General features: G+C 48.5%; 2 protein-coding genes across 4 annotated transcripts in view; both read right to left on the bottom strand.

Annotated features, from left to right (window-relative positions):
• Window positions 1-11,860, bottom strand: part of LOC121365583 (E3 ubiquitin/ISG15 ligase TRIM25-like) — a 430,661-nt gene extending 418,801 nt beyond the window's left edge. For 2 of the 3 annotated variants that reach the window (XR_005957035.1, XR_005957036.1), the window contains exons 1-4: window positions 10,888-11,860; window positions 10,152-10,247; window positions 9,554-9,787; window positions 9,117-9,459 (exon numbers count right to left, since the gene is read on the bottom strand). Coding sequence is in view for 1 of the 3 variants with exons in the window: in XM_041489908.1 (XP_041345842.1) it covers window positions 8,163-8,239; window positions 8,836-8,999; window positions 9,437-9,459; window positions 9,554-9,787; window positions 10,152-10,247; window positions 10,888-11,679 (1,386 nt within the window). In the remaining 2 variants the exon portion in view is untranslated. Of the gene's footprint in view, window positions 1-7,167; window positions 8,240-8,835; window positions 9,000-9,116; window positions 9,460-9,553; window positions 9,788-10,151; window positions 10,248-10,887 lie in introns of those variants that run through there. The other variant, XM_041489908.1, reaches the window with a different exon arrangement.
• On the bottom strand, window positions 866-6,898 carry LOC121365585 (E3 ubiquitin/ISG15 ligase TRIM25-like). Its single transcript, XM_041489910.1, has 7 exons — window positions 6,175-6,898; window positions 4,829-4,924; window positions 4,021-4,254; window positions 3,855-3,877; window positions 2,633-2,769; window positions 2,219-2,250; window positions 866-1,081 (listed from the first exon to the last, which is right to left on the bottom strand). Exons 1-7 carry the CDS (start codon window positions 6,802-6,804, stop codon window positions 1,070-1,072), a joined length of 1,164 nt encoding a protein of 387 aa, XP_041345844.1. The 5' UTR covers window positions 6,805-6,898; the 3' UTR covers window positions 866-1,069.
• Window positions 11,861-12,247: the final 387 nt, after the last annotated feature.

Here is a 12,247-nt window from a genome sequence, read left to right as displayed (position 1 = left end):
TGGAACATTAAAAAAGTCACAAATTCCATTGAGTCTCTTTGCAAACAAACAAATGTATGGGGGAATTAAACTGCACCATCAACTTAGCATCTAACTCAAAAATTCCACCTTCCTAGATTGTCATTTTCATCCAAAAGCTTTGTGAGCCTGCAGCAGGGTTACAGATCCCAGGTTTGAGGGAGGGTTGCTGTCTGCAGGGGTTTGCAGCACTGCAGGAACTCTGTCTGCAGCAGCAGCACTGACCTGCACTGGCTGCTCCCAGCTCCTTCAGCTGGCAGCCACAGAAGCCCGGGTCAGGAAAGTGCTGAAGGACAGGCTCCATTCTTTTCCCTCATCTGAGTGGCTCAGAGCAGCTTTGTGCTGCCCTTTGTGCCTTGCTGGCTTCGAGCAGGAAGGAATATTTGCAAAGTCACCTTGAGCAACTGCTCAGCTCCCAAAATTTGGCCACACACTTTCTGTAATGCTGACAATTGATGGGTGCAGCAGAGCCAGGGCTGAGCACGTGCACAGCTTGGAGAGTCCATTTAAAGCAGGAAGAGATGCTACCCCAAATCTGAGATGGACTGCTGTGTTTATTTTTAATCCCTGAAATCAGGTATGTGTTGATTATCATAAGTGACAGAACAGAGTTGTAGCCACAGGTCCTGTAAAAGCACAGAGAACTTCAGCCTTGATTTCTTGGGAGTCTACCCACAAAAAATGCTCTCAGCAATTCCTGGTGATGGTATGAAATCCTCCAGCCTTGCTTACATGTGTCTAGAGCCATTTATTTGGTTATTCAGCCCCATAGTGACAACAGAGTCACCACAAATCATTGTACAGAAGTATAATTAGACCTGTGAGGTAATACAGTCCACCGTTTGCAATGCAGCAGCAGTAGATTTTATTAGGTTCGTGTTAATTCTTAGTACTTACAAAAAAAATTTGCATGTGTTACAGAATTTATTTGAATTCAAGGTAGGAGGGGAGATCAAAACATGTGGCAGGTTCTCATTACTAGAGGTAATTTTGGATAATATTCCAGTTTTTCTTTCCATCTCAGTTCTGACATCTGTTTTTCACATCTCCGTTACATCTGGACCTAAGAGAAACAAAATTAAAACAAGTGTGCATGTTGTTCCTTCTCAACAATGCTTTCCTGCAGTAGGAATAAACAAGATGAAAAAGCTTCACTTACTGTAAAATAAAGTAATATTTTACAACATATTTGACAAGTTGCTTCCAAGTAGAGCACTGCCTTGTCTCAGAAACAAACCTTCTTTTTCCCTAACCTGTTTTGAGTGACTGTCTGGTTCTGTGTAGAGCACAGCCACTGACTGAGCTCACATGAGAAATACATGGACATATACACTGATTAAAAAATGTATCTCTAGATTTGCTCCAAAAGTTAAAAAGTGGTGAAGAAAGTAAGATTCTCTTTTTCATTTATGAATTAAGAAGATAATAATTTGCAAACTGAACTTTAGTTGCAGCAATTAAAAGAACAGTTAAAAATATTTTGTTAACTTCTAAATAGCATTTAGTTTAAAAAGCTTGGAGAAAAGATGCCCTGCTGTGCCCATGAGATTTGAGCACTGGACTAGTGCTATCTGCAGAGAAATACTGTTCACACTTATCTTCTGAAGCATTTGGATTTATTTAGGGAACTTTTTCAGGTACTGGGTTTGCTCCAGCTCCTGCCCAGCTGGTGGGAACCCCTCCATGGTCTTTCCTTGGAACAGGATCAGAGTTCTCCTGAGTGCTGAAGCAAACCCAGTGTGTCCCTCAGGCTGAGGAGAAATTATTTGCCTGGTGAGTTCCCAGAGATTTCTGCCCTGAGGCTACAAGCTCTGGCAAGGACAGGAGACACATGCAACAAAATGCTGATCACATTGTTAGGTGGGAGATTTTCTCTGCAAGACTCACAGCCCCAAGCCAGAGTCCTGAGGAATAAATGGTACTTTTGAACACTTACATTCTGGAGAGATATCAGTAGGTGAAGCCTCACTTTAAAAAAAAGGTGTTGAATGTTAGAGCCTTGTAAAACACAAATCACATCTTGTTAATAGCAGAACAAGAGATGTGAATAGATCTGAGTCCCTTCTTTGAAGGTGAAGGACAGCCTTTGAGACTCTGCTTAGGTCTCCTTAAAACTGAAGTAGGAAAGTGCAGGAGATACAGTCCTTAAATGAACAACTGAAGAAATTTGCAGGGAACATTTTACAAGTAAAGGATTTACCTGTTCCTTCTCATTTCCTTGGCGATGTTGTTCTAAAAAAAAAATATAGAAGAATGGTTAACAAAGCTGGCAATGAACTCAAGTGTAGGGTTGGGTACTGTCCCCCTGGACCTCATGGTCAGAGATAAACCAGGAGGGGATGGGCAAACACAGAGGATGTTTCTTGAAAGTGGGACTGAGCACCCAGAACTTGGGAAGTTGATGGGAGCAGGAAACCACATCTGAGAGAGGAGAAATTGGCCTTGCACTGCTTAAGAGCAGACCTCCTCCTTGATATCCACAGAAACCTGCCCCCTCCCCTCCCCACAGCTCTCAGGACCCCACATCAGCCCCTCACACCCTGGTGGAAGGAGCTGCCAAGGATTGAGGTCCCTGTTTCCCACGGTGTCATTGGGGCGGGTCGGGGCTGCTCACCGCACACATCGTTCAGCAGACAGTCCAGATCCAACAAAAAACTCTTTTTCTTGGTTTCATACTGGGCCATCAGTCTGTCACTCAGCTGCACTGCCTGCACCTTCACATCCTCAGTGACCAGATCCAGACTTGCAATCCTAGAGCACAGAGAGTCATTGCACCAAGGAAAACCATCCAGCACCCAAAGGTAACAAAATTCTTCACCAGGACAGAGTCTGCAAATAGGAGAGGGCTTTGGCAACATGAATTTTTGGGTTAACAGCTCTTTGTGAAGGTTGAATTCCAACTGCTACATACTGTTATTTATTTGGCAATGCCTCATGCTGACCGACTGGAACTTTCAAATGCTGATAATGAGAGAGGAGGAAGTGTTTTGATGATCCCCATGTGTGTGAACAGAGCCTTGACTTGCTGCAGGCAGGCTCTTACTGTTGTAGCAATGCCAGAACAAGAATGCCAAACGTATTAAATGGTGTCCAGGTTTCTGGAAAATTATCTTTATCCCACAGGCTAGGATGTGACTTGCAGCACAGCTGTGAGTAACAGACCGAGCTGCAGCCCTGAGGCACACGGTGATTCCAAGCTCTCCTTACAACCTGAGTTTGAATTCACCTTTAATCTGTGCAAGTTACCGAGGTGACACCTCAAATTCCAGGTAGATGTTTGAGCCAGCCCTTCGTGCAGCTGGGGCCTGCAGTGCTGCTGCAAAGCCTCTCCTGGATCTGGAACTGTTGGTGTGCTGTTGCACCACTGAATTACAGCTGACACCCAGGCATCACATAGGAAGTGGTAAGTTATAAATTAAAGATAATAATTAATCTTTCTAGCTACCAAGCTTGTCCACAACTCAGACTTGCTGGGAAATGAGCTGGTTATCTCTGCTGCCAAAGGCTGTTCCCTGGGAACTCAGATGAGGGAGTCACCAATGTGCATCCAGGACAGTGTTACTGTAAACTGAACCCCAGGGGCTTCATCCCTGATAAAAACGTTTTCTGGTAATAAAAGCCAGTGGTTTCTGTGAGAATCCAGCCAGGAAACTGAAATTTAAAGGGACAAGTGTAACAGCAGGCAGGGATCTCTCCATCCATACTTTGGATGTGGTGCCCTCTGGCTCAGCTGGATTATGGAGCAGCTTTGCAGCATAGGGTGATGGGGTTTGATCCCAGTTATCAACACCATATTTTTTCAAGTAAGAAAAGAAATGTTATGAAGTGGAACATACCTGTCTGTGACTTCTTTCAGATCCTACCAAGAGGATTGTTTAAAAAAAAAAAAAAAAAAGAAAGAAAAAAAAAAAAGATAAAGAGATATCATTAGTGTGATTTTCAGAAAGGTCACCTGGCAGAAATAGGCAGATCCATGAAGAAAAGCAGAATGCCACTGCTTACTTTGAAGAAGAGGAAAGTATCTGGTTGCTCTTTTATCATCTGCAAAGCCTGAAGGTTCTGCTCAGCCTGGTCTCTCTTCTGTTCCATTTCCTTCCTTGCGTTGGCGACAACTGCCAGGTTTTCTTCCTCATAAGACTGAATGTCACGCAGGATCATCCTCTGTTTCTTATCAAGCTCTGCCTTTATACTTTTAAACAGCTGTTTTAGGTCAGAAGTCAGTGTTTTGGTATCGTTCTAAACGAAGAGATGAGAAAAAGGGGCACTGGCTCAGAAACTCCACCCTTCAGTTTAGTGCCTCTGCTTATCAATTAGGATTCTATCTGTCCTTTGTGCTGGCTTTAGAAGGAAGCAGACAATAAACATTTGCTTGGAATATCTGATTCAACAGAGACTTTTCAAAATTAATCCTGATATAGGAAGTCAGATATATCAAGTCAGATGAATTTCTTGAATGGAATACCAATGTGAGAGCTTACCGGTACACACCGGAAATCCCACTTGTAGATATAAATTGCTTTTCTTTTATTAAACAGGTAGAAATCTTTAAGAATACATAATCTTATGTACAGTCTGTGGGCTGCCAGTCCTGCAACCTGGTCTGTGCAACCACAATACAGGGTGGAATCCCCCAGCTGGTTCCTCCTGTGGAGGAGCTGGAAGGCTGCAATGAAGCTTGGCTTCTGGCAGTTTCTCAAACCACTCTTTTCCCTGTCTATTCATCTGCTTCTAACAGTATAGTTTCAATCACTTATTGCTGGGGAACTGTGAAGGAAAGATGCTATGAATTAGCAATTATCTGGATACCAACCTTGATCTGAGTCTCTCTTTCCTGAAGCTCTTCTAGGGCAGTAACTAAATCACTTCTAGATTCCTGCAGGTCTGTCATGGTGCTGGAGAGTTTAACCTGGAGAAGGAAAGACAGCACTGAACTTCCCAGCAGGAACAGCTTCAAACCAGATGGCCAGTTTGTGGAGCTGGTGAAATAGCCATTGTCTCACACATCCCACTTCTGCTTGGCAGCCCTGAAATTTTGATATGTAACTTGGGGGAGGAAGTAAGTCTGCAGCTCATACAACTGAAAAAGATGCTTCTGCTAATTCCTGAGGAGGCTGTGACCTGTCCTGAGGTCCAGAGGGAGCCATTTCCTTCCCATGCACTGGGTTCCTGCAGGGTTTTTGCTTGAGCTCTAAACAGAGCCCAGATAGTTCAAATGCAAGGCAGTGAGTGAGCACAGGGAATGCATTTACTCCCCTCAGTCTCAACTGATTCTGGAGCATTTCCAGGACAGCAGCTGGACTCAGAGGCAGGAATATGGAGACCCCATGTCTCTTGTATCTACTGGGACACTGGCTCCACAAAATTTGTGGCAGAGGGAGGAATCCCAGAATCACTGAAATTGGAGAAGACCTTCAAGGTCATCGAGTTCAACCTGTGACCAATCCCCACCTTGTCACGCAGCCCAGAGCAATGAGTGCCACGTCCAGTCGTTCCCTGGACACCGCCAGGAATGGGACTCCACCACCTCCCTGGGCAGCCCCTTCCAATGTTTAACAACCCTCTCAGTGAAGAAATTCCTCCCGATGTCCAACCTGAACCTCCCCGGCACAACCTGAGACTGCCTCCCCTCATCCTGTCACTGGTTATTGGGGAGCAGAGCCTGATCCCACCGTGCTACACAGACGGAGCCCAAGGGAAGGACCTCGAGAGGGGAAACGCCCTTCCCCACCCAAAGTTCAACATCATGGCATTCCCGAGGCTCTGTGGAGGAAGGGATTTTCTAATCCCTGCAGGAATACTTCTCAGTTCCAGCCAGGAACACCGTAGTGAGGGCGGCTGGCAGCGCCGGGGCTGCAGCTCACCGCTGAGGGGAACCGCCCTGAGGGACCCCCACACCCTGAGGGACTGACCACGCTTGTCCCGGCCACCCCCCGACACCTTTCCCCTCTCTTCTCCCTCTGCTTAGCTGTTCACACTGTTCTGGCAACACACCGCCACTTGCAATGAAAAGCAAATTCCAGCACAATGAACCAGTCCCTTGCTGGGGGAGAGAAATTTCCCGGGGCTGCCCTCACATCCATCCCCACTCCCTGTGGAAGCCCTACCGCCCTTCCTGCGGCTTTCACCCGTCCTCATGGGCAGGGAAGAGCTCCCTACCAGCTCTCTGTCGTGTCCCTCCTTCAGGGTGATGACCTCGTGGCCCTTATGGGCCCCAGCCATGGAGCAGAGCACACAGATGCACTCCTCCTCCCTCAGGCAGTAGCATTCCAGCAGCTTGCCGTGATGCCGGCACCTCCTCTCCTCCGCCTTGCCTGCTCCCACCTCCACCAGGATGTGTTCTTGATGGAAATCCCTGGCGTTGTGTTTGCTCAGGTGGGCCTGGCACAAGGACACCTCGCAAATCAGGCAGGTTTTCACAGCTGGCTGGGGTCCATCCAGGCACTGCTCACAGGGAACCACGTCTGTTTTCCCCTTCTCGGTGCCTTCGTCCTGCTGGAGGCTTTCTCTTCGAGCCTGTTGTCCTTTGGAAGTGGTGGCCTTAAATGCCTCCACGATGTTGCGCAGCTTGAAGTTGCTGTGTAGCTCCAGGGGGACAGCCAGGTCGGCCATGCATGTGGGGCAGGTCCAGAGGCACTGCGAATACGGCGCCTCCTCGATGCACGGCCGGCAGAAGTTGTGGCCGCAGCTCAGCGACACCGGCTCCTGGTACAGCTCCAGGCAGATGGGGCAGGTGAGCTCGGCCTTCAGGCTGCCAGCCCCTACACATCCCTCCCAAGCTTCGGCCATGGCTGCAGCAAGAGCACAGAACCGAAACTAAAACCAGAAGCAGGCACCCGGCCAAGGCCAGCCCTCCTCTCCGAGCCCTCCCCTTCCAGGCCCGGCAGAGAAATGTTCCCTCTGCCGGCTCCACCCTTTCCTACACCGCGGCAGCCACTTCGGGGAGTTTCCCCTCCGTCTCCAGCAGGGAATGCTGCCCAGTCTCTCCTCACCTCCCAGGGCAGCTTTGCGTCTGCCACTGGATGTGCAGGATGGAAAGAGACGGCAGAGATCAAAGATCAAGCCTTAGATCAAAGATCAGTATCGCTGCTGCCTAGTTCTGTAGCAGTTAATGTTGAGCTGTCAGCTTTTAGATAAAATAAATTGCCATCGTGTTTAACAATGACTTTATTAACATGAACCCAACACAGTACTTAAAACAACTGAGCAAAAATGAGCAACTTAAGGGTATTTCCATTATGATAAACAGAACAAATAAGACAGGAGCTCTTGCAGGACGAGGCAGGGTGCTGTGATATACCCCCTCACAGCAGCCCACAACCCAGTTTATGAGATGCCAGCTTAGCACAGCTTCCGTGCAAGGCTCACAATTTCTAGGCCTGGAAATACAAAACAACACCTTGTCCCCACGTTACTACAGGAGCTTCAACACACTGATAGCAGCATGGATGGGATACTTGAAAGGGATGGTTCCAGTCTCTATAAGCCCGAAGTTCTTAGCAGGATGTCCAGCCTTGACAGACACATCATGAAAAGAGTGTTTCTTCTACCATTGATATCTTCGACCCAAGGAGCAGAGAGGAGCATTCAAACCAGGCACAAACAATTCCAAGCTTCCAGCAGTTCTCATTGCTGGTATCCTCCTCCAGCAGCTCTGGGATGGCACTGTGTGTATTGGAGTCCTGTCCTGGTTTGGGCTGGGATTCATTCTAATAATGAGAGCTTCATTCCTGAGAATTCATTCTCTTCTCAGCAGCTGGTACAGTTTTGGGTTCAGCAGGGAATAATGTTGGTAACACAACGATGGTTTGGCTGTGGCTGAGCAGTGTACACATGAGCCAAGGAGCTTTCTGTGCCTCATGCTCTGCCAGCAAGGAGGTGCACAAAAAGCATAGCTGGGGCTGGTGACCCAAACTGGCCAGAGGGATATTCCACACCACAGAACACCATGCCCAGTGTATGAACTGGGGGGAGATGGCCACAAGGAGCCCATTGCTGCTCAGGAACAGTGGTTGCACATCAGAGAGCAGGTGATGGGGGAGCAATCGTGCTGTGCATTGATAGTTTTGGTTGGGCTTTCTCTCTCTCTTCTCTCCTTTCTATGACTGTTATCATTATGGTTGCCACTGAATTTATATTTTGTTAGGCTAGTTGTAAGGAAAATGAAAGGCAGGTCCGTATGTGGATCCATGGTATGCTGTACCATGACTAAATGAGAAGGGACCTAAAGAGAAAAAACACATTATGATTACCAGATTATTGTGGAGATTTGGAGTCTGTCTCTGTCCTGACCCAAGGCCCGCTGCCAGCAAGGGCTGAAGCAACATCCAGAGGGCAGTACCTAGGGAACCCTAATTTCACCAATTCAGTCAGACAAGTATCCACTGTGCACAGCTCTGGCACTGTAGGCTAAGCTTACAAAGCATTGCAAAGGAGCAGAAGTATTTACACAGGAAGAGTAGGTTACTTATGTCCGACCCTGACACTGCTGGGATGAGTTCTCAACATCACTTTGAATCAAAGGGATGCCACAGAGGTATTCTACTGTCTTCTCTTAAACCTCCCACAAAACTCATGGGACTTCCCAGCCTCTTCATCCATAGCCTGGTTTAGCAAGGTGCATTCAAGGCATGCCCCAAAGCCCTGAACGCCAGGACCAGCTCCCTTTGCTGCACACACATGTGCAAATAAGCATACAGTGTAAGGAATTAGCACTTCTAGAGGTACTCAGTGGAATTGGTGCCTCATTACAGTCCTTTCTTACAGCAAGTTTTATTGACTTCCCCATCTTGCTTTTGACATGGTGAAATGAGCACTTACCATTAGGTGCTGTTCCATATATATAAGGCTGCTTAAAGGAGACCTCCATGTTTGAGATGAATTTCTGGAAAAGGCTCAGAATATTATCTGTTTTTGGTTTATCCAAAGTAATGGGTGGCTTTGGCACTACAACACCATCCATGCTAGGATGTGGCTGGCATTTCCTAAAACACACAGAAGGAATCACAGAACCACAGAATCACAGAGGCAGGAAAAGACCTCCAAGGCCAACGAGTCCAAGCTGTTCCCAACGCCCACCTTGTCTCCAGCCCAGAGCACACCTGGGCTCATGTTCAGCCAACACTGAACAGCATTCCCAGTTCCTTTCCTGCCAGGCAGCTTTCCTGTCACTGTTCCACAGCCTGGAGCTGCATGAGATTGTTGTGACCACAGTGCAGGACCTGTCCCTTTGCCTCACTGAACCTGCCACTGCAGCTCTTGGCCCATGGGTCCCAGCTGTCCTGATCCCTCTGCAGAGCTTCGTGCCCTGCAGCACAGCCCCACTCCTGCCTGCCTTGGGCTGTGTGTGAACTCACGGACAGCGCGCTCCGTCCCTCGTCCACGGCAGCAATAAAGATACTAAACCTCAGCAAGAGCTTACCTGCCTTTGATCGCTGAAAAAGCCTGTAAAGACATTTTGAGAGCAGAATTAGCACAGTGCAGGCACAGGCCAGCCCTGGAGCTCTGTGTCTCTGGGAAGGGGGATGCTGACAGGTACCTTGGTGAAAAGCAGTGTGTCCTTCTGATTTCTCAGAGCCTCCAGCTCCCGAACACCCTGGCTGGCTGAATCCTTCATCCTCTTATGATTACTAATCTCTGTCTGAATCTTAGAAAGTTGTTCCCCCTCGTAGTCACTGAGAACTTTCAGGACCTCCCCTTTTTTCTTCTCGAGCTCCTTATGCATCTCCTTGAACAGGCTTTTCAGCTGTTCCCTCCGCTGGCTCTCATCAGTCTATTAAGAAAACAATTTCACATTTGTAAAGGACATTTCCTCTTACTCAGGAAAAAATCTATCTTTTTGTCTGGGATGAGGCATGTAACTAAAAGCTGAAGGTTGGAAAAATCAAAAAGCCACACACCAGCCATTCATTAGGAGGCACAGCCTCTCAAGCTTAACTAAGAATGGACCTCCCAGACTGATAAGAAAGTTCTGCATCATCCTTCCTCAAAGGAGAAATCTCAAAAATATATGAGAAACCACCCAGGAACTAAAAAAGCTTCAGAATCCATGAGCTGGGGAAGGGCAAAAGAAAACTTTATCTCATTATTTACCACTAAGCAACCACCCCCAGGTGATATGGGACCTTGAAACAAACCTTTAGCTTCTCCATTTGTTTCAGCAGATTTGCTATGGCTTTGTCCACGGCAGCTTCATGGTTTTTCACTGATTCCAGTATTCCAGGAAAAGATACCTACAAATATCACGGGAAGGAGACATCAGGGGAGGATCAGGGGAGGACTGCCATAGTGCACAAGATCAGCAGTTTTATCGACAGCAGTTTTATCCACAGGGGTTAAGCTAGACTTGCAAAAGGTCTGCTCACTGCATGCTCTCAGGACAAAGCAGCAGATAAAGGTTCACTGGGAGGTTTTATCTCTGAACAAATACCACCATTACAAGCACAAAAAGGACAATTTGAAGCTGAAAACTGTTCATGTGCACTAGCCAAACATCAAGCTACTTCCCCTGTTGGCACCTTTCTTTCTGTTACTCTGTCATTAATTATCTTTGCATAAGTGCAGCTCAGGCTCTGCTTTGCCTTGGAGGTGCACCAAGGACCAAAACCTTGCAGGAGCACTCAGTCCCACCAGTCTGGCCAAACTCTTCTCTCAGGAGGGGAAAAAAGTGGTTATAACATCTTGTTTTATATCCCAAGGGCCAAAGCCAGAGAGAACCTGTGACAAAACAAAGAATAAAAGCCCAGGATTGTAATTTAGCCCCACGCTGGGTCTGCATTTCTCCAACTCAGGAGCTGCCCCTGTGCCATGGCAGCTCTCTGGGGTTTTCCTGGCGCAATCCAGACCAGAGCCACCATCCCAGCAGCCTCTTACCTGGGCTTTGCTGAAAGCCTCCTCCAAGCTGATGATCTTGTGGTTCTTGTGGGAGATGACGGAGCACAGGACGCAGATGCACCCCGAGTCATCCTCACAGAAGCACTCCAGCAGTTTGCCGTGCTGGGGGCATCTCCTCTCAGCCAGAAGCCGGCCATCGCAGGGCTCCACCAGCACATGGCTCTTCTGCTCGTTCTTACTGTTGTGCCTGCTCAGGTGCGCTTGGCACAGCGAGGCTTCGCAGCTCAGGCACGTCTTCACTGCGGGCTGCGGCTCCTGGAGGCAGAAATCACACAGCACCACCTCCGCCGCCTGGCCCGAGCACTTCGCCTTCCCCTTGCCTTGCCCTTCCTGCTTCTCCTCCTCTTTGTGCGCGGGAGCGTCCATGAACCTCTGCACGATGTTGCGGAGATGGAAGTTGGGCCGCAGCTCCCCGACGGGCGAGTGGCAGAGCGGGCAGCGGGCAGGGCTCTGCTGGCCCCGGAGCGCCTGCTTGACGCACTCCTTGCAGAAGCTGTGGCTGCAGTCCACCATCGTGGGGTCCCTGAAGATGTCCAGGCAGATGGGACACGTCAGCTCTTCCTTCAGCCCGGCCATAGCCTTCGCCTGGGCCATGGCGCCAGCTCGGGGCAGGGCTGAGGGAGGGCTCAGCCGGGAAACGAAACTGAACGCGAGCAGCGATGGGGAGAGAACTTCACCCCGCGGGCTCCAGGCTGCTGCCTCCTCCCCCTTGCAGGGGAGGCTCTTCCCTCCCCTCTCTCCAGCTTCCTGCCTCTCGGGGACACGTGGCATGGGGTTTTGGCTGTCCCCGTCTGGAGAAAAGTTGTGACAAGTCGTGTTTAATGAGATGTTGGAAATTCCTTTCGGTTTGCCGGCCAGGGCTTTGTCCTGCGTGCAGCTGTAAAGACTGTGAGCCTGAGCAATGGTACGGTACCAACATCTTGGTCAGACCACAATGTGAAAAACACGTTCACTCTCCTTTAAAAAGTTTAATAAAGGACAGTAGGAGACTGAGGGAGTAAAGCAAAGATTACGGCCGGGTGCGTCTTGGCACTCAGCGAAGAGCACACCTTTACCTTTGGGGATACCCCTTAAATACCTTTTCCATTACATCAGCTTGTTGCATACTCACAGACCCTTTTGCATATCCGTATTTTGCCATAAACTAGTTTATATATTCCAGGAACTATTTTGCATGGCCCCTCCTTGGGTTCCCTTTTTAAAGAATGTGTGTTTCTTAGCTGTGGTTTTGGCTCCTTCTCCTTATCACTTCCAGTCTGAGCCTTGGTCCATCCTTCCTTCAGACAGCAGATGCTGATAGCTGGCATATCAACAGCAGTGTCCTTGTGACATGGTACTG

Source organism: Pyrgilauda ruficollis, unplaced genomic scaffold (genome assembly GCF_017590135.1).
Source record: "Pyrgilauda ruficollis isolate IOZ18807 unplaced genomic scaffold, ASM1759013v1 scaffold97, whole genome shotgun sequence".
Taxonomy (NCBI): Eukaryota; Metazoa; Chordata; class Aves; order Passeriformes; family Passeridae; genus Pyrgilauda; species Pyrgilauda ruficollis.
The sequence above is the reverse complement of the archived record's forward strand: the minus strand, read 5'-3'. Positions and strand labels throughout refer to the sequence as shown.

Excerpts from the sequence above, each read along its gene's own strand:
- LOC121365585 (XM_041489910.1), bottom strand. The coding sequence starts at position 6,804 with ATGGCCGAAGCTTGGGAGGGATGTGTAGGGGCTGGCAGCCTGAAGGCC. Across the intron at positions 4,255-4,828 it reads AAAGAGAGACTCAGATCAAG|AACGATACCAAAACACTGAC; the intron begins GTTGGTATCCAG and ends CTCTTCGTTTAG. Across the intron at positions 2,770-3,854 it reads CTGAAAGAAGTCACAGACAG|GATTGCAAGTCTGGATCTGG; the intron begins GTATGTTCCACT and ends TCTGTGCTCTAG.